The following is a 20,087-nucleotide window of genomic DNA, read 5'->3' as shown; positions in this document are numbered from 1 at the left end:
TGGCTTTTAGGCTATTCACATGACAGGCTATGCATAGAACTGCTGTTTTAATAAAATTTAGATAATATTATAAACATTCATAAAAAGTATTGCAATGAAGTACCTAGTTTTCTTTTGCTGCTGGTATTATAGAATGGCCAAGGGCATAATAATATTTTATTATCTTTTTGAGATGCTCATATTTTATATCATTAGTTATTACTTATTACCATAAAAAGGCCATAATAATTATATATTTTTTTATTTAGTAATGAATATATTAAACTGAAGCCTGACAGATATTTTAATATAATCAGTTAGTAAGAGTTGTAAGTGCAGCCACCACATCCCCACGATGCTCTCTCAATGTTCTTTCTGCTAATGTTCTTGAGATTTCCATTTCTTTTACCTGAAAAATATGAAGTGTCTTTGAATTTTTGTCTTAAAATATTAACCCATAAAGCCCTATAAGGACACCGGTGACCGTGACAACAATAGATTTCCAAGAATCTCCAATCGAAGGATTGATTAATCCTTACATTAAATTATATATAGCAAGAGACAATTAATTAAATCATTTAAAGTGCCATTCTGAGATTTAATAACTACTTATCTTGAAAAAATGATACTGATCAAAACTTTTTGCATTTTTGGTCAAACTCATCATTAAATTAAAGTATTTACCGCCGTACTCAGATACATTTAAGTACGATTAACCTCGAATTTAATGAAGAGTTTGACAGATAATAGGGCTTATGTCAAAATTTTGAATTAATAACAATTAATTCATGAAGCCCTAAGCGGCCGCATCCGGCCGCGATAACAATAGATCAGCTTTTGTGTCTCATTATTCCACGATCAATGGGTTAAGTAAATAATGTTCCACTCTGAGTGCGGCAGATAGACTTCTTAAATTTTAAATGTGCCTACTAATTAGCGATAACCAGACTTTTTTAAGTTTTATATATTATGTGTTACATTCAAGCTATGATTGGATGGGTTGTTAATGATGTATAACATACTTACAATTAATTCTATGTCATCCTTCTTTACAGATACTTTTTGTAATTCTTTTTCTTTTTCTAGTCTTTCTGCAGCTTCTTTATTCCTCCGATCACCAATAAGAGAAAGTGCCTGCAGATTTTAAAGGTTGGATAGATTGAATATGTTTTTTTTATATAGAATACATCTTTTGTTGTTGATGATATACTTAGTACAAACTAGATTAATCTCAATAAATTTAATATAACCTCTTTCGAATTGTTACATTGTATCTGTATAATGGGTATAATTACTTACACCAGATATGTCCTGAGATGATATTTCCTTTTCTTCGGCGTAATCTGTTACTTTTTCTAAATCCGCAACGCCACTATCGTGTTTTGCAGTTTTCTTTTGGGTTTTATCTTTATCATGTTGTATGTCGTCAGTATCTCCATTAATTTCTTCATCAGCCATGTTTATATTTAGTTAGATTTTTATATTCCTAAAACCAGAACTAAGGACGTGTGTCCTTTCAAAATTATTATAAATTATTGAATTAATGAGAATAGATTATTTTAAATAAAAATTACAACAATGCCTTGCTCGAAAAGCAAAACTTGAAAACGTTCTTCTTTTCCTTCTTTTGACGTTGACACTGACAGTTAATAACCAAAGACATTTTTTTTTTAATTCGTCCCGGTCGGGATAGGCAAAGTTAACCAAAGACAAGTGATATTGACATAACGTCTTCGTTTCTTCATATTATAATATTTAAGCTATGGACATGTCAAAGAACGAAAAAAATATCGGCCAAGTACGGTACGTACCATAGACTTAATATATATGGTACGTACGAGTCAGACTCGCGCACGATGGGTTCCGTGCGTTATAACTTTTATGTACACTACTAGGTTCTATTCTATGTTTTTTTTTATTAAATAAGGGGGCAAACGAGCAAACGGGTCACCTGATGATAAGCAAGTACCGTCGCCCATGGACACTCGCAACATCAGAAGAGCTGCAGGTGCGTTACCGGCCTTTTAAGAGGGAATACGCTCTTTTCTTGAAGGTTTACAGGTCGTATCAGTCCGGAAATACTGCTGGTGACAGTTCATTCCAGAGTTTTACAGTGCGCGGCAGAAAGTTACGCGAAAAACGCACTGTGGAAGACTGACACTCATCAAGGTGATGAGGATGGTATGTTTTTCGCGTGGGACGATAGCGAAAAGTTACGCGAAAAACGCACTGTGGAAGACTGCCACTCATCAAGGTGATGAGGATGGTATGTTTTTCGCGTGGGACGATAGCGAAAAGTTGCAGGTGGTATGATTCCGAACAATTCCTCAGAGCACTCCCCGTGATGAGCACAACCGATAGAGGATGCAGAGTGAAGCTACATCTCGGCGTAATTCCAGGGGGTCCAAGCTGTTTGAAACACTATGGCAGTCAACAATTCGAGCAGCCCTTCGTTGGATACGATCCAGAGGGAGCAGTTGGTATTTTGGCGCCCCTGCCCAGAGATGAGAACAATATTCCATATGAGGCCGAACCTGCGCCTTGTAGAGTTGTAGGCGTTGGTCCGGACTGAAGTACTGTCTCGCTCTGTTAAGAACGCCAAGCTTCTTCGAGGCTAATTTGGCCTTACCCTCAAGATGATATCGGAACTGGACTTCGCTCGATATGTTGACGTCAAGTATCTCAATGCTAGGGGAGATGGTTAAAGATGTGCCCTCGAAACGAGGATAAACGACCACTGGTGGTGTTGAAATTATAAGAGTGTTTTCAGGGTTTCGAGATACATATTAATTTTGGAGAAATTCTAAAGTATTAAATAAAGCAATTTTATGTAGCTGTATATTTTAATAATATAATTAATTAATAGAATATGACATAAAACCATACTTAAATTATTTTTTTCATAGATGTAACGTTGTGTTTTGGCTTGTCTCATCCTTCCTTTCAGCGCTATATGGAGGTGGTGGCAGGCTGTTATCGTGTATCTAAAAAAAATAACATTAGGATACTGCTCGTATCTATTTTAGTGTCTAAAGTCTAAACACACTATGCCGAATTTCCGCGGCGGAAGTTCGGCTTAATTCCGCCTGCAATGTATTTTAAATTACCGATGACACAGTACCATACCGAAATTCCGTCGCGTTTGTACGTATGCGTTTGACATTCATGCTGACGTAATCATGCGGAATTTTCACCGCGGAACTTCGGCACAATCTTCGGCATGGTGTGTTTAGAATTTTAGACACGATGGATGGACAAAATTAATCGAACATCACAGAAACCGTTCATTTCCCCGATAAAAAACAATTAACCAGGAGTTTGGACTTGTTATTTATTTTAATATTATAATGTGGAAGACTTTGTTTGAACGCACTATTCTCAGGAGCTACTGGTCCGAGTTGAAAGACGTTTTCAGTATTATTAGTTTCATGTATCGAGGAAGGCTATAGGCCAGGGGCTCCCAATCTTTTTCAGGCTGCGGCGCACTTACAAGTCAATATTTTGTCACGGCGCCCTACTCCATAGCTCGTGCTATTAGAGCTAACCTAGCTATTACAAAAATATACCTAAATAAACACCTTTAATGATTATAGTTAGGTCAAGCAAGTAAAATAATAATTATTTAATCATGTGCCTGCTTTGTACGAGTATAATTCATATTATAATATTTGTGGTTATGGATAATGACGATTGATGCAGGATCGACTTACGGCGCGCGGCGCCCCCCTTGCCTTTCCGCGGCGCACCAAGGCACCGCGGCGCACAGTTTGGGAACCCCTGCAGTATAGACGCAGTATAGGAGCGAGGTCCCCGCGACGCCCCTGTACATATCCCGCCTGCACTGGTCCATGGAGGTCGAGGACGTCGTGGACTACATCCAGAAGAAGATGACACTGCGCCTGAGGGTCGAGCATCTGCAGTCTCGCCACAAGGTTAACTTTAGCTCCTTTGTGGTGAGAGTACCGACGAATCTTCTGTCGACTTTCGAGGCGCCGGAGTTGTGGCCGATGGATGTAGTCTATCGGAGGTTCCGGGGGAGACTCCGGAATGAAGCGAACCACGTCGCCGGCAAAACGTGACAGTGTTAGTTTTTAAGAATATACTTATATGCATACAGTATGTTAGTTTTAAGGTATCCATACTAATATTATAAATGCGAAAGTATCTCTGTCTGTCTGTCTGTCTTGCTTTCACGCCAAAACTACTGAACCGATTGCAATGAAATTTTGTACACAGTTATTCTAGAGTCTGAGAAAGGACATAGGCTACATTTTGATGTGGGAAAATATCTTATTTCCATGAAAATATCGATGAAAATGAATTCGCATTGCGCGTGGCCAGCGCTCATCCCGGGGGTCCTGGGTTCGAGTCCCGCAGGCGGAACAAAAAGTTTTCAATGTTCCTGGGTCTTGGATGTGTATTAAAATAAAATTTCAAAAATCTTAAACATATTTTATGTATAATATTATAAAAAATCCAGAAATATATCGATGCAATGAACATTTTAGTTCTAATACGATTCAACAGATGGCGTTTTAATTTTTACTTTATTGTAACATAGAACTAATCATACTTATTAGTTAGTATGTTTTTGTTTATAGTTTTTAATACGTTAGAATATTATGTTTAATAATATAATCACTTGGTATAATAATAATCAATCTATCTTATCTTATAGAACTCCTACTGCATTTCTAATTTATGTGACAAGTTGACAACAGAAGGCGCTCTAAAATAAAGGAGTTCGAGTGTACCGTGTTGGCCTATATTCCATCCAGAAAATATATTAATGCAATCAACATTTTAATTCTAATATATGAAAACAGATGGCGTTTTATTTTTTACTTTATTATTGTAACAGAACTAATCATACCTACTTTACTATATAATATTGTTTTTATTCATAACTAGCTGTTGCCCGCGACATCGTCTGCGTGGACTTTAGTTTATAGCGCGTGGTGTCAACAAAATTTGTGTCAAATTTAAAAACTTTTTAAAACCCTGGTAAGTGGTACCCCTCTTAGGGCCGCGCTACACCGGAATGGCAGCGCTGAAAGTGCTCGCCTCGCATGGCAGCTCCATTCCGGTGTAGCGCGGCCCTTAATTAATCAAAATACCCAAAAACAGCTGTGCAGTGTGCACATAATCTATACTAATATTATAAATGCGAAAGTATCTCTGTCTGTCTGTCTGTCTGTCAGTCTCGTTTTCACGCCAAACGCCAAAAGTATCTCTGTCTGTCTGTCTGTCTGTCTGTCTGTCAGTCTCGCTTTCACGCCAAACGCCAAAACTTCCGAACCGATTGTAATGAAATTTTGTATACAGATAGTCTAAAGCCTGAGAAAGGACATAGGCTACTTTTTTACTGGTAAAAAGGGTTGTAAGGGGGTGAAAATGCGAAAATTTGTTCAAATTAAGTTAGTTCCAACAATTCATAATAGATGGCACCGTGCGTCTTCTACATATCTAGTTTATTATATAATTGATATGTACTTATGTTAGATTTTAAGGTATTTGTTATATGGGCCTTTGATGCCCGAAATAGATGATTTGATTTGATTTGATAGGCTATAATATTATTTTATCACGCTAAGGGCCCTTCCACACGACGTTTGTATTACATCGATACAAAGGCAAGTTGAATGCTCAGCAAATGCAAGGCAGCTTAAAGTTTTAAACTTTATAATATGTGCCAAAACGCGACGAAAACGCGCAGAAGACGAGCGCATCAGAAACGCACGCAAAAAATACGTCGTGTGGAAGGGCCCTAAGACTAATAGGACCGAAGAAACCATAAAGTTAATATACCTACAAATCGGAATAGAGCAACAATCTCGTGCTGTCAAACGAAACCGAAATTGATTTACATCTGTGTGTAACAATATGTGTACGTATACACTTAGGTACACATTACACAAGCATCTTTCTATATTCACTTTATGGAAGAAACAGAGGAAAATGTGAAAAAAAAAGGGGAAAAATTGTTATTTGAAATTGCTTAATATCTCACAAACTACTAGAGCAATTTTATGTTATTTGGCACAGATATAGAGAGGACCACATAAAGGGACGTAGACTATTTTTTTTGTGGAAAAATGTACGGTTTCTGTGAAATTCCTAATTTACGCGGCCGAAGCCGCGAGGAACGCCTAGTATTAAAAATAATTAGTTATACTTACAAAGCCGGCATTTAAGTAAACGGCTGCAGGGTAAATAGCTGAGCCAGCAGGGGCTGCCCTGGAATATCTGCAAAATACATAAGCGTAGTTTATGGGTCACAGCCTTACAGCACACATATCAACTCGGAAAGGGATCGATCGTCACCGTATCGCCTTTCGCCTCGCCGTCAACCAGGCGACAACCTAACGTATGTAGTATGTACGTAACCAAAGCGTATCAGTAGCGGCTGTAAGTCAACTCGGCTACGGCTAGGCGACGCCTCGCTTACGGCTCGGGGAAGTGGAAAGGGGCAAGGGTGGACCGTGGACCAAGAAACGTAAGCGGGTGGACGACGAGCCGTCCACGCATCGCATCCCGGTTCGGAGCCTGTTCCGAGGCGAGGCGATTACGTTACGGTTCCGCTTAGTGTGCGTTTCAGTAGGACCATTCCGCTACAGACGGCCCCTAACGAGAATTTTTAAAATGTGGCATTAGTTACATTTTTCAATTGGAAACTGGAATATACGTAAGAATATGTGTATTTACTAACAAAACAACTTTATCGGTAAAAAATTGAATTCGAATAATTTAGAGCGTTTTTAAGCAATAAGTATCATCTTAGTGTCTAAACACACTAGGCTGAATTACGCCGGCGTAAATTCCGCCGCAAATGTCAAACGCATACAAATACGCGACGGAATAGTGTGTCGTCCATAGATAAAGTATTATAGTATAGATGTAGTCTTAGCCCGTCATCGCGTGGCCATTTTGTGCTTATTTTCATACAAGTAGTGTGCGTTTATTTTCTTGAACGTTAGCTATCTAACCTAACCCAATCAAATCGTATTGGGCCAACATTGCTATTAATTAGGTATTTAAGAATCATTAATAAATTTACTAACCCATACAATTATAATACAGTAGTGAATTTCGATAATATTTCTTAATTTTTAATTTTTATCAAGAAACCTTGAATTATATAGTTTTGGAATGATAAAATCTTTCACCATATCTCATCATAATTGACAACATTTAAAAATTTTTAAGCCTTAAAATAAAAAATACCGTTTCTTTAGTTTCTTCTCCTGATATCAAAAAAATATTCAATTTTTTTTTATATTGCTTATTTACTGAGAAAATAAAGAAAAACTGAAAAATACGCTGTGACGTCATACTTACGGCATAATATCATACAGTTTGTTTGCCTGTTGTAAAATAGTTTTAAAAAGACAACATGAAGCATAAAAAAAAAACGTCACTGTCAACCACCTGTCAACAATGACATTTCTAAAAAATAACATTACCTCATTGGTTACCTATCCTCCAGGTTGACGATGACATTGACAGACGTCATAATAAACGTAACAAACTTACATTGACAGATTTTTTCTTTTGTTAAAGTGTAATGGAATTATCCGTTCAGACGTAAGTATGACGTCACTTGGCGCTTACGTCTCTTTAGAATACGAAGAATTAAAATCTATTTTTTAGGTATCATAAAAACATAATTTTGAAAAAGCAAGAAACACCTGTCGCCTTATTTTAAGTCTACTTTCAAATAAAATAATAAAAAAGCCATGTTAACATTTTGAAATGTTGTCAATTACCAAAAATCTTTGTCGCTAACACAGATATAGATCAAGATATATCTGTGGTCGCTAAAGAGTAAAGAGCGAGCGCAAAGGAGTGAGTGCGGCGTTAGATGAGGAGGCCCCAACATGTTTTTCAGTAAAACAGAGAAACAAAAAGAAGAAAAGTTAGGTTAAAAATATTTTAGTTGCACGATTTGTCAATTTGTAGACTTGTTTTGATAATAGAAATTGATTTTATTGTGGTGCACCTTTCGATATCGTTTTTAAGAAATTCCGTTGTAAGATTGTCCAATTTAGAGTGGAAGTTAGTATTTTTGATAAACAATTTAAATTTTAGTTTTACAAATAATATAAGTATCCGATGTATGAACCATATTTTTGGTGTGAATTCGGTTATAAAGGTCGTCTCGTTTTGTATGATGTTTAAGTTTTTTTTGAAGGACATGTTCAGTTAATCAATTGTTTTTTTGATCAGCATTCAGTTAATTAGCGGAGTTAAGGTAGTGTGCTGAAAAATTATTTTGATGTGCATTTAATAATATCCCATTTATAAATCATTGCTTAACTAGTTAAAATGTATCCCTTCAAGGGATATTTTATTAATAAATATGCTTCATTTTGCCTGTAGGAAGCTTTAAGTGTGTTAAACTATTGCACCCGCGATGATGGAATCGCCCAGTAGGCAGTTTCATACAAACCATAATATTGAACGGCTCGAGGCGATACGGTGCCGATCCCTTTCAGAGTTGATATGTGTGCTGTGACCTTATATCCTCTTTGTAGGTACATTATACTGTACTCGGCGAAACATGGCGGTTTTTGTTGATTGTTTGTAAGATAAACTGTAACTAACATAATTACTAACACTATCACTTACACTACTTACTAACTTAGTCTAAGAAAAATTGTTACTAACTAAATAACTAACACATACTTATTATGGATGAATAATGTCCGAAATAAATGATTATTATTATATTATTGACTTCAAAAACTTGTCATTTTCTATTGAAACCGCGATTGACAATGAAGTGTCAGATGTTGTCAATCGCGGCTTTGACAAGTTTTTGACAGGGAGTCAATGACCGCTACCGCCATGATTCGATCTAACTATAATAATTTTCATGTTCTGAGATGATAATAATATATATATTTTTTTAATTTCCTTGCTAATTTGATTCGAATTTATATTAGTGCTCACAATATTAAATTTAAGAGGAAAATGTACCTATCTAGAACTGGCCGTAGCCCGTTGGTACCTACTAATTAGGTATGCTAATAAATTAAGAAATTAAAAAAAACTCCCGCCAAAAAACTTTAAAAAGTAATGAAATAATATTTAAGTACTTACTGACTTTAAGTTTAAATAATTCCTAAGAGTAAATTAATATTTTAGTCCATAAATGTTGTAATGGTGTGTCGGGGGTTGTTTTGTCATGTAAAATATTTGGCCCATATTATTTTATTGAAGCGACTAAATTCGCTATCCCGTCGCACAAACAATGGTCGCCGTCAGTCTTGACTCTTGAGTTGTAATAATTTATTATTATTTATTCAACAAATGCACTTATCAATATACAATATACATATAAAATGTAGCCAGTAGCCGATTCTCAGACCTAGTGAATATGCATAGGTACTTACCTATTATTAAATTTGGTAAAAATCAGTAAAGCCGTTTCGGAGGAGTACTAGTAACATTGTGATTTGTGACACGAGAATTTTATATATATTACTTAAATAAGATTTGGCATCTACCTTGGTGGAGCGTCTCGTAATCTTTCGTCGACGTGTATCTGTAAGCTCCCCACTGAAAGCCTACCCTCGCAGTTGACAGATCTAGTACCGAGTCCTCTGAAATAATACGACTCAAATGATTTAAATACTTACACAAATAAAAATAAACATATACTTAAGTAGTAAGTACCTAAGTCAGGGGTCACCAAATGGCGGACCGAGGACACATTGTGTGCGGACCAAGCATGTTCGAAGATGAACTTCGATAAAAATAAATTTAGGTCTCGACTTCTGATCTCCAGGATTTAATGTCATAATGTCTTGAGTTTGCAGCAATTTCACTCCAAACAAGCAACGAAAAATTGACACTTTTCTCATTGATATGTAAATTTGTACCTTTGTAATTTCTGTAATTAAATTTTTTTATGTGCGGACCGTGAAGGTCAATTTATTTCTTACAATGGACCCCGAGCACAACTAATTGGTGATCCCTGACCTAAGTAGTTATCTAGATGACACTCGTAACTCCGTTGCGCCAAAAATACGTTTATCGCGCGGGAACCGCACATTTGCTGGGATAAAAACTATTATATGTTTTCCCGGGACTCAATAACAAATTTCATCAAAAATCAAAATTGGTTTAGCGGTTAAAGGCTGGTTTTATCGTTAAGCGTATCGGAAGCGCCGTTGGAGCGCGCGTTCGAATATGTATTGTTTGAATACGATTTATACTCGCGCGCGAGCCACGGCCCACGAGACGAGCCGCGAGCCGCGGGACACGGGAGCGGTTTCCAAAGGAGCTCGAGGGGGACGCGAGCTTTGTGTTTACACTCGCGCTTCGACGCGAGCCGCGAGCCGCGCCGCGAGCCGAGCCACGAGACGCGAGTTGGGGGTAGTATCGAGCGCGCTGCTGACGCGCTGCAGCAGCGCCGGCGCCATAGTCCATTCGTCATATCTCTCCAACTACTTACTTACTTACTAACTTATTTTCCTGTTCTGAGGTGCAGCCTGTAGCCTGTGGGTTCGATCTCAAAAATATAGTACCTGCATTTGTAGACCTACATAAATGCATGCAGTTGAAAAAAAAAACATCCTTCTGATGTAGCCGGGTAAACATATTACCAACTAAATGACGCCCGCAACTCCGATGCGCCAAAACTCGTTTATCACGCGGGGACCGTACCTACATTTTTTCGGAACAAAAAGTATCCTATGTCCATTCCCGGAACTTAAAGTATCTCCATGCCAAATTTCAGCAAAATCGGTTCAGCGGTTTGGGCATGAATAGGTAGCAGACAGACAGACAGACACACTTTCGCATTTATAATATTAGTATGGAAGTATGGACTTACCGTATACTGGTGGCGGCACACATTTTGTACAATAGTATGAATGTAGCGAATATGCCAAGCACGAGCGCCGCCGCCATGATTATTTGCGAGCCAGAAATTAATATAATTTGGTCGATGGGGTCTCTGCGAAATAATAAAATTCCTCCTAGAATTAGGCATCTCTTTATAAAGGGGTAGGTAAAAACAACAATAGTGAGTGTGGCAAATCGCACCTACCCGGCAAGTGCGCCATATAGCTATAATTATACAGGGTGTCAAAAGACCGCTTCCGATAACTTCGTGGGGTTATTATAGGGCATGAGATATATCCATTGGTGCAAGAAATTTTCATGTAATCGCCAGTTTTTAAAATAGTCAAAATTTTCAACACGCAATGTATAATGCGTGCAGTTAATGAGCGATAATATCGCCCGCCGCCAATGAATGAAACCCCGGGCCGAGCCGGCCCCCCCGCGCCGCCCGCGCCGAATACCGCGCGCGCGGCTCTGCGCTAGTCATGAGTTAAGACAAAACAGCTGATCGTGGTGTGCCCTATACCCTAGCCCGTAGGTAGTGAATAAACCACCAATATTGTAATGATTATTAAATTACAATAGTTTTCACGATTTAACAAAATGTTACAATTTATTAATTACCGTTTCTCAGGTTTTTACTCAAAAATACTCAGTTTTTACTTCCGGCCAAAAAGGAAAAGAAATCATAATTCACATCCGATCATCATCCGATTTACACATCTGTAAAAATACATACACAGTTACCTACTGCACCTATCAATACCTATCAATGGAAAACATACGTGATAACATGTTCACTGACCTGTGATCAGCTGTCTGCTTTTATGAAATGCAGTTCGAACTGTGCTCCATGATCCATCTAACTCGATGTAGATTGCAGAGTTATTCAACACTTAACAAAAGTAATTACAGGAGACATTCCAATTCTTTAAACACTTTTTATTGCACTGTTTAAACCGCACTATCGTCTATCGACGACGATGTTCACCTGTTCCTTAAAGCATCGCACATTCATCGGACGTATCTTGTCACGGCCCGTTATTAATTACAAACATAAAAAAAAATAGTTAACAATACACAAAACAAGCAATAATGTGACAACATCTAAACGTAAAATAACAAAACTTAAACAAAAACGTCACAGTACCTACACCAGCACGGCGCGTGTTAGACAGCCGACTGAACAAAATTGAAGAAAAAACTTTGTAAAATAATAGGGATGTATCCCTGTGCAATGTGAATATTTTGAGTAATCGATAATTTAAATTTATTTAGTTTGTTATTATTTTTAGCAATATTCCGCGAAAACAACTTCCACCTTTTTAAGTAAATGAGTGAGTGTACGCATAGGCATGCGTACAGCACCTCCCTCCTCCCACACTGCCTATGCGTACACTCGCATGCAAGAACTTGCAAACACCACCACCACACAAGCAATAATGTTGGCAAATCCGTGCAAGGCCCCTCACCACCATGCAGGTTGAAAACCTCGACGCGCGTTTCGCCCCAACACCGGAGCATCCTCAGGATGTGGACTCTACGAACAACGTCCGTTAAGTCAAGTCTTAAGTTAAGTCTTAACGGACGTTGTTCGTAGAGTCCACATCCTGAGGATGCTCCGGTGTTGGGGCGAAACGCGCGTCGAGGTTTTCAACCTGCATGGTGGTGAGGGGCCTTGCACGGATTTGCCAACATTATTGCTTGTGTGGTGGTGGTGTTTGCAAGTTCTTGCATGCGAGTGTACGCATAGGCAGTGTGGGAGGAGGGAGGTGCTGTACGCATGCCTATGCGTACACTCACTCATTTACTTAAAAAGGTGGAAGTTGTTTTCGCGGAATATTGCTAAAAATAATAACAAACTAAATAAATTTAAACTATGGATTTCCGCAAAGTAACGCCTGATTCCATTAACTAATCGATAATTTTTTTATCGATAAATCGTATTAATTGTTTTACATACGAGTACGTATTGATTACTGTCAAACTAAAAATAAACAAATATTTACTCAATATTAAGAAAAGCGACAATAATTAAAAGTTATTTAATTAATTAGGTATTAAAGTATTTTAGACGCGCATAACGCGTACCACGGTATAACAATCACTTTATCACGATAATGTAGGTATCGAATTTAAAAAATGAGATGAGATCTACTAAATAATAGTTATAATTTTTATTATTTAATGGTAATTTAAATATCGACTAAATAGTATTGAATTTATAGGGTACAACACTTAGATTGTCCTTGAAATGGATTAGCGACACGTGCGTCGGCACCTGCAGAGCGGCGCGCTTTGTCGGCGCCGCGATCAAAGCAAGCCGCCTTTTGTCGGTGTCTTTTGACTACTTCCGAAAGTCGATACACGACGAACATTATTTCAAAAATTAAAATAGATTTTTTAATTTAGTAGCCATTTGAGCATTGAGGTAATAGGTTGTTAGAGTTGTTAGGACTTAGGAGATAATTACTTCAAGTATCAAAACGTGGTAGTATTGTGTAAAGTGTTAATAATTGATTATTATTTCAGTTGTAATAAAATACTTTGTGGTGTGATACATTTCGTTAACGAGAAGTTTTTTTGACGTTCTTGGTGGTGACTGGTCTTATTGCTTGGTGTTAAGGACTATTTTCAAAATGCATAAAGAAGTAAGAACACTTGAACTCAACATTTTTCACGTAAGTTAATTGCCAGTTTTATGTATGAGGTTTTTTCGTGTATCATCTGTTATTTCGATTGATAAGTGACGATTGCGGATAAACAGTTCATCCGCATAGGTTTCGTTACTTACGATGAACTTTTTAACGAGTCTAATAATCTTAGAAGTTTGCCATACTGTCGTAAGTTGTTACACATGCACAGACAGTTACTTACATTTTTCTACATGAGCTACCATTAAACTCTTAACACTGCAAGTAGCTTAGATGAGAGGTCAGAGGTCAGAGTTCTAAGTTCCACGTCATGGTGACCTTCATGGGTTTGAAATTGAAAAGACATACATTAGGGTTTCTGTGTGTTCTGTCGTAAGTCGTAACTCGTAGTGTATCGTCATTCGTCGCATACGACCTTTTGACTTAGCGTGCGTAGGGCGGAGCTAACAGCTGATTAACGCGGTCAACGTTCTCGGGTTTGTACCTACTCGGAACACGAGAACGTTGACCGCGCGCTTGCAAATGCTTATTGGGGTAAAAATAATAAAATTTAAAAAAAAAAATTAAAATATTTTTCTATGTATGTAATTATAAATGTAATTATAAAAAAATAAAGAATAAAAAATTTAAAAAATTAAAAAAAAATTAAAAAAAAAATACATATTCGTAATCAGAAAATGTAGTATAATCATACCCCAAAGTTATCGGAAGTGGTCTTATTACACCCTGTATACTGCTGATTGGTAGGGTCCAATTCCAATCAACAGCAGCAACGTAAATTATAAATATACAATGATATTCTATGTTACTAACGTAACTAGATTGGAAGTTTACGGTAGCAACGCGTTGCCACTTCGAAGATGCCTGCAGGCATATCTCACATACATAATGACATAACGAATATATGACTTGACATTGTCTTTTGAACAAAAAAGTGGTTACGCATTTCTGAGAATCTTTTGTAAGACATTGCTACTTTAGTATTTTAGAAACTCATTGTAAATATATATATTTTGTAATTAAATTTAATATTGTCCTGTATGACTATGATGATGGGTATCAAAAGTGAATTATTGGTAAGTATACCTATACTTTTCTCGCAAAATGGCATATTCCTATTTATTATTCGTAGGCATATCTAGCATATTCATTAATTGAATGCGTCAAAATCCACCCGCGTTGGAAAGAATAGTGTCATAGCGTCCCGGGCATGCCTCACGTGCGATGTTGACTGCGCTATAACGCATGCCCTTGATGAACAAAAAAAGGCACAGTGTGGACAAAGCTAATGGCCGTAATAACAAAAGCTTTACCTGCAGATCCAGTTCCCGTGAGGTCCATAGCATTTCTGGCAAACGCCGTGCCAACACTGCAGGGTCTCATTCCCGTGCTCGCTGCAGCACGGCCCGTAACACTTTTCTCCTAACGCTGCGAATATATGCGTCGAAAAATACGGATGTTTGACTGTATAATATACACATGTCCTACTAGTCTGTCAGGGATGATGGAAACAAACTCGGTCACCGGCTGGCTCTGCAAATTGCAGCAACGGCAGCAATTTGCAGAGACAGCCGCTTCTCGAAATGAATCGGATATCGAGCAACTAGTTGATGTTATCACTTATATGATAAACGGCGCGACCACGGTTTCTTTATAGCGACCCGCCAATGTTTACCGGTTCGATAACCGATTGGCTACCCCCTGCAGGCTGACAGTACTATAACAGCATTCTTAACAAAATCATGCACCACGAAGAGAAAGATTCTATCGGCCGAACTAATCGTAGGTAGCTAGTACCTACTAACAAGCATCTAGATATGGGTACAATAATTAATAATTATTGTACATAGGGCATGTTTTACCAATCGCCAATTTCTGATAAGTGTCGAATAGGCTATCCACCACTTAACTTGACAGACTAGAGTATGGAGAATCTGTCAAATAAGCAGCTGGCCCATGGCCATGCCTTTGCTAAAAAGCTTGGCTAGGGCATTGCCGTGCCCCCAGATAATATTACCTGGACATTTGACGCAGGTGTTCTGGTAGAAGTTGGGCACGAATTTATAGGCGCAGTAGCAATGCCCATTGACACACTCAAACTCATCGCCGACACAGTACGCGCATCCATCTAAAGCACAAAACACACAATACGAATTTTAAGTCGGTTCCAGGGTCATTTTCAGGATTGATTATTTATTATTTGATGTTGCAATCTTGTGAAACCAGTTTGGCAAAATATCCTGGAATAGATGTCCCGCCCGGCTTCGCCCGCGTAAATTGGGATTTTTACAGAAACTGTACATTTTCCCATAAAAACTAGCTATAAGTACTCCTTTCACGTGGTCTACTCTATATCTGTGCCAAATATTGCCATAAAAATTGCTCCAGTAGTTCGTGAGATAAACCCTTTCTAATACTTTCCCCGTTTTTCCCACATTTTCCTGAGTTCCTTCGGTCGTTTTAGTCTTAGCGTGATAATATAATATAGCCTTATTAGCCTTATAGCCTTACTCGATAAATGAGATATCTAACACTGAAAGTTTTTAAATCGGACCTGTAGTTCCTGAGATTAGCGCGTTCAAGCAAACATACTCTTCAGGTTTAAAATATTAAGTATAGATTTTTTTTAATTATCGCTTGACAAACTCGAGTCTCGATCTAAAAGACTATAAAAAGGCTCATAATCATGGGACGATGCATGGTATAATATGGTAGTGATGATGATGATGATGAATGTAATTTGCATAGTAGCACATGCTTTCCGTTCTTAAAACAACGCTGAAACTCCCAAGCTTGTATCTATAAAGAATCAGGAGTTCTCTCAGCACCTTACGAACCACGGTATACCAGGTATACGTCGGTGCAAAATCTTACTTGTTGGTAGCATAATATGCTTAGAATACTTCTCACGAAACCGAAGTCACCACATGTTTCCCTATAAATTTTGAGGAGTTCCCTCGATTATGGATCCTTCATCAGATCACCACTTTTGTGAATATAATACCAAATTGGGATGATACCAAAAGAAAAATTTTGAAAATCGGTTAACAAACGGCGGAGTAATCGTTGAACATAATAAAACGAACATAACACCTCCCCCATTTTGAAAGTCGGTTAAAATTGTAGCCTATGTATTATTCCGATGTATAAGCTATATTATTGTAAAGTTTCATTAAAATCCGTTCAGTGGTTTTTGCGTGAAAGAGTAACAAACATCACATCCATACATCCACACATCTAAACAAACTTTCGCCTTTATAATATTATTAAGTAGGAAGTAGGATTACCAAGATGGGCGTAGGCTATGATTTAGGTACATTATATTTTCTATAGAATATTATTTATCAACTAGCTGTTGCCCGCGACTTCGTCCGCGTTAGCATAGTAGATCACATCCCAAGTATTATTTATTGTACAAAAATTTTCAATGTACAGAATTGACTTTCCTACGATTTTATTATATTATATATTATAAAGATGTTCCGTGCGGTTTCGCTTGCGTAATTTAGGAATTTCACGCAACCGTACATTTTTCCGCAAAAAATAGCCTATGTTCCTTCACGTGGTCTATTCTTTATGTTTGCCAAATAACATAAAAATTGCTCCAGTAGTTCTTAAGATAATAAGCAATTTCATATAATTTCCGTTTTTTCCACATTTTCCTCTATTTCTTCGCTCCTGTCACTTCGCACGCTATGATTTTAGTCGCTGACTAAAATCATAGCGTGATAAAATATAGCCTATAGCCTTCCTCAATAAATGGGCTATTTAACACTGAAAGAATTTTTCAAATCGGATCAGTAGTTCCTGAGATTAGCGCGTTCAAACAAACAAACTCTGCAGAATTATAATATTATAGTATAGATAATTACTAAATTATAAAAAAATGCCAATGAAACTAAGCGTAATTTAAATTTACTTTTTATAAGAAAAAGGAAGCGATTGTTAAAATATGTACACCTACATGGGTGTAGACAGACTCTACAATTTTAATCAGAATTACGTATTTCAGTATTCTGCTAATTAAACTGTAAGGAAATAATTGGTAAATGTAAAAACTGGTACCTTCTTCAGCTGCAGTATGTGTGGCCACGATCACGAGGGACGCAATAAACAAAAACAATCTGGCCATGCCTCACCCGCGCGCCGATTGCAGATAATTTCCAATATCATTGTCTCAACAAGCCTGTCACCCATATTGCGAGCAGTGGTTTAACGCAGTAAAAAAACATACTGATATGTTATCAAAGATCTATCACGTTACGATACAGTTTTGAGGCATGTTTTAAGGAAAATGGAACGTATTTTCATTTATGTAGAGTCGACTTTGTGAAGATTTAGAGAACATATTATATTGATTACATGTAGAGTAATGTTTTAGTTCATGAGCTAAAACGGCAACCTTGATGAAGCAATTTATTGTACTATAATGTCATGTCTACTGAATATTGCGGAAAATCTCCCGAAATTTCTTTCTCTGTTTAATTTTGATAATTCGTAGCTCGGAATGTATTGTGGTCTGTGGATTATATAATATGCAATATAATACTGTCACCAGCAGCATGGGCGTACCCAGGTTCTGGGCCAGGGGTATAATTTTTAGTTATAAAAATATTGAATTGCAAGCAAATGACAAAAATTCGTTTTATTATTTTTAATTTTTATACATGAAAGTACTAGATAATATACTTAGTAGGGACGTCAACATGATCCAGGGGGGGCAGTTGCCCCCCCCTGCCCCCCCCTCGGTACGCCCATGACCAGCAGTATTTCCGGATCTATACGACCTGCAAACCTTCAAGAATAGAGCGTATTCCCTCTTAAAAGGCCGGCAACGCACCTGCAGGCTGCAGCTCTTCTGATGTTGCGGGTGTCCATGGGCGGCGGTTGTTGCTTTCCTGAGGTGACTCGTTAGTTCTTTTGCCCCCTTATTTCATAAAAAAAATAACTACGCAGAAATTGACTTGGACCCTGCTTTCGTGGAGCTGAACGAGATGCCTATTTAAATTCTGTGTATCTCAAAGAAGAACTACTAAATACTAAGTAACTTTACGTATTTCAGGCATCGTTTGACTTTAGCATATTTACAAGAAACAACTAAATTCATTTCCTCATCATTCAATAGTATCTACGTTGGTTTGTACTTGCCTAACACTTGGCAAGCTAAACTTTAATTTTTTAGAATTCAAGAGTAAATTATTAGCATACAGTACTATTTTTGAGAGAGCACTATTAACCTCGTCATAATTAAATTGTCGCCGCTTCACATTAAAAATAAGTGAATTGTCATCAGCAAAAAGTACTATCTCATGCTTATCTTTTTATAATATACTAGCGACTCGCCCCGGCGTCGCACGGGTATAAAATATATAGCCACTGAAAAAATGATTAAAATCGATAGCCTATGATCCTTCACGTGGTCTACTTCTTATCTGTGCCAAATAACATAAAAATTGCTCCAGTAGTTCGCGAGATAAGCCCTTTCAAATAATTTCCCCCGTTTTTTCCACATTCTCTTATTATTATCTAAGCTCGACGCTCGTCATCTCAGGCAGCCGGCAGGAGACACGAGTATGCTATCAGTTATCACACATGTTTATCAGTAGCTATTCACTATAGTCACACATCACAACTATCGCGGATATTTTGATGCTATATATTTTGAAAGTACCTAATTACCTATAGATTTTTATTTTTTACCTATAATTAGCTTTCTTATAGGCGATCACGATATAAGTAATGTGCTGTAGACAGTTTTGATCTTTCTTTTCTAGTCTTGCATTAGACGCTTCTCGCTTGTCGCGAGTTATGCCAGAGATATGAACTGGCACCGAGGAAAGGCACAAATAAAAAAAAATGTGGCACTCGGGGACTGCCGCGGTAAAGCTATTGCAATTTGCATAGCATTTTTTATCAACGCATGCAATTATAATTCACATGCGTCTAGTCGCACGCACACAAACACCGTGCCGAAGTCTGGCAACGCCGCACCACCGACCGTCACATTGGAGTGGGTCGTGTTAGGTTTTTTTCGTTACATAATTTCTTGATTCGGTCGCCACGCTCAAAGCACGCGATAAAATCCATGCAGTAGCTTAAAAGCCCAACACGTTCTTAATAACAATTTAATATAATATCTATGAGAAGCATCCGCGTAACGCTAATGATAATTATAATGACTAGAGTAAACTGAGGTAAGGTCAGTAAACAAATAAACAAGTTGTATTTTTAGCCCGAGTCTGGAGTCCCGTCTTATCTGTAGTCAGCTGTCGTGGACTAGTGCAGTGTTCCGCAAACATTTTGTGTTCAAGGTACATCTAGAAAATTTTTGGAGATAAGTACCTACACGACAAATTAATCAGCGTGTACAGGGGTGCTCTGAGGTCCCGACTCCCATCCCTTCGTTGATCGTCTTAAAATGTTCCCTTTTTTGGTTCTTATAAACTAGGAATATACCTACACGACGACATTTTGGTACACCAACCACCAACTACTGGCCATAGTACACCAGTGTGCCGCGGCACACCTTTTGCGGAACACTGGACTAGTGGTTGCTAACTTGTATTTATACGACTTTTTAACCGACTTCCAAAAAACGAGGAG

The 20,087-nt window shown here is 37.8% G+C and overlaps 2 protein-coding genes across 2 annotated transcripts; both read right to left on the bottom strand.

Annotated features, from left to right (window-relative positions):
• Positions 1-225: 225 nt before the first annotated feature.
• On the bottom strand, positions 226-1,574 carry LOC121726915 (huntingtin-interacting protein K). The gene is made up of 3 exons (XM_042114560.1): positions 1,279-1,574; positions 1,006-1,113; positions 226-388 (listed from the first exon to the last, which is right to left on the bottom strand). Exons 1-3 carry the CDS (start codon positions 1,435-1,437, stop codon positions 293-295), a joined length of 363 nt encoding a protein of 120 aa, XP_041970494.1. The 5' UTR covers positions 1,438-1,574; the 3' UTR covers positions 226-292.
• A 1,249-nt stretch (positions 1,575-2,823) lies between these two features.
• On the bottom strand, positions 2,824-17,708 carry LOC121726926. Its single transcript, XM_042114573.1, has 7 exons — positions 17,550-17,708; positions 15,502-15,612; positions 14,798-14,912; positions 10,820-10,942; positions 9,489-9,584; positions 6,159-6,225; positions 2,824-2,963 (listed from the first exon to the last, which is right to left on the bottom strand). The coding sequence occupies exons 1-7, from the start codon at positions 17,614-17,616 to the stop codon at positions 2,880-2,882; spliced, it is 663 nt and encodes a 220-aa protein (XP_041970507.1). The 5' UTR covers positions 17,617-17,708; the 3' UTR covers positions 2,824-2,879.
• Positions 17,709-20,087: the final 2,379 nt, after the last annotated feature.

The sequence above is a fragment of the Aricia agestis genome, chromosome 5 (assembly GCF_905147365.1).
Source record: "Aricia agestis chromosome 5, ilAriAges1.1, whole genome shotgun sequence".
NCBI classification, from domain to species: domain Eukaryota; kingdom Metazoa; phylum Arthropoda; class Insecta; order Lepidoptera; family Lycaenidae; genus Aricia; species Aricia agestis.
This window is presented reverse-complemented; position numbering and strand designations above follow the sequence as displayed.

Excerpts from the sequence above, each read along its gene's own strand:
- LOC121726926 (XM_042114573.1), bottom strand. The coding sequence starts at position 17,616 with ATGGCCAGATTGTTTTTGTTTATTGCGTCCCTCGTGATCGTGGCCACA. Across the intron at positions 10,943-14,797 it reads CACGGGAACTGGATCTGCAG|AGACCCCATCGACCAAATTA; the intron begins GTAAAGCTTTTG and ends ATTATTTCGCAG. Across the intron at positions 2,964-6,158 it reads TTTACTTAAATGCCGGCTTT|ATACACGATAACAGCCTGCC; the intron begins GTAAGTATAACT and ends TATTTTTTTTAG.
- LOC121726915 (XM_042114560.1), bottom strand. The coding sequence starts at position 1,437 with ATGGCTGATGAAGAAATTAATGGAGATACTGACGACATACAACATGAT. Across the intron at positions 1,114-1,278 it reads CATCTCAGGACATATCTGGT|GCACTTTCTCTTATTGGTGA; the intron begins GTAAGTAATTAT and ends TAAAATCTGCAG. Across the intron at positions 389-1,005 it reads AGGATGACATAGAATTAATT|GTAAAAGAAATGGAAATCTC; the intron begins GTAAGTATGTTA and ends CATATTTTTCAG.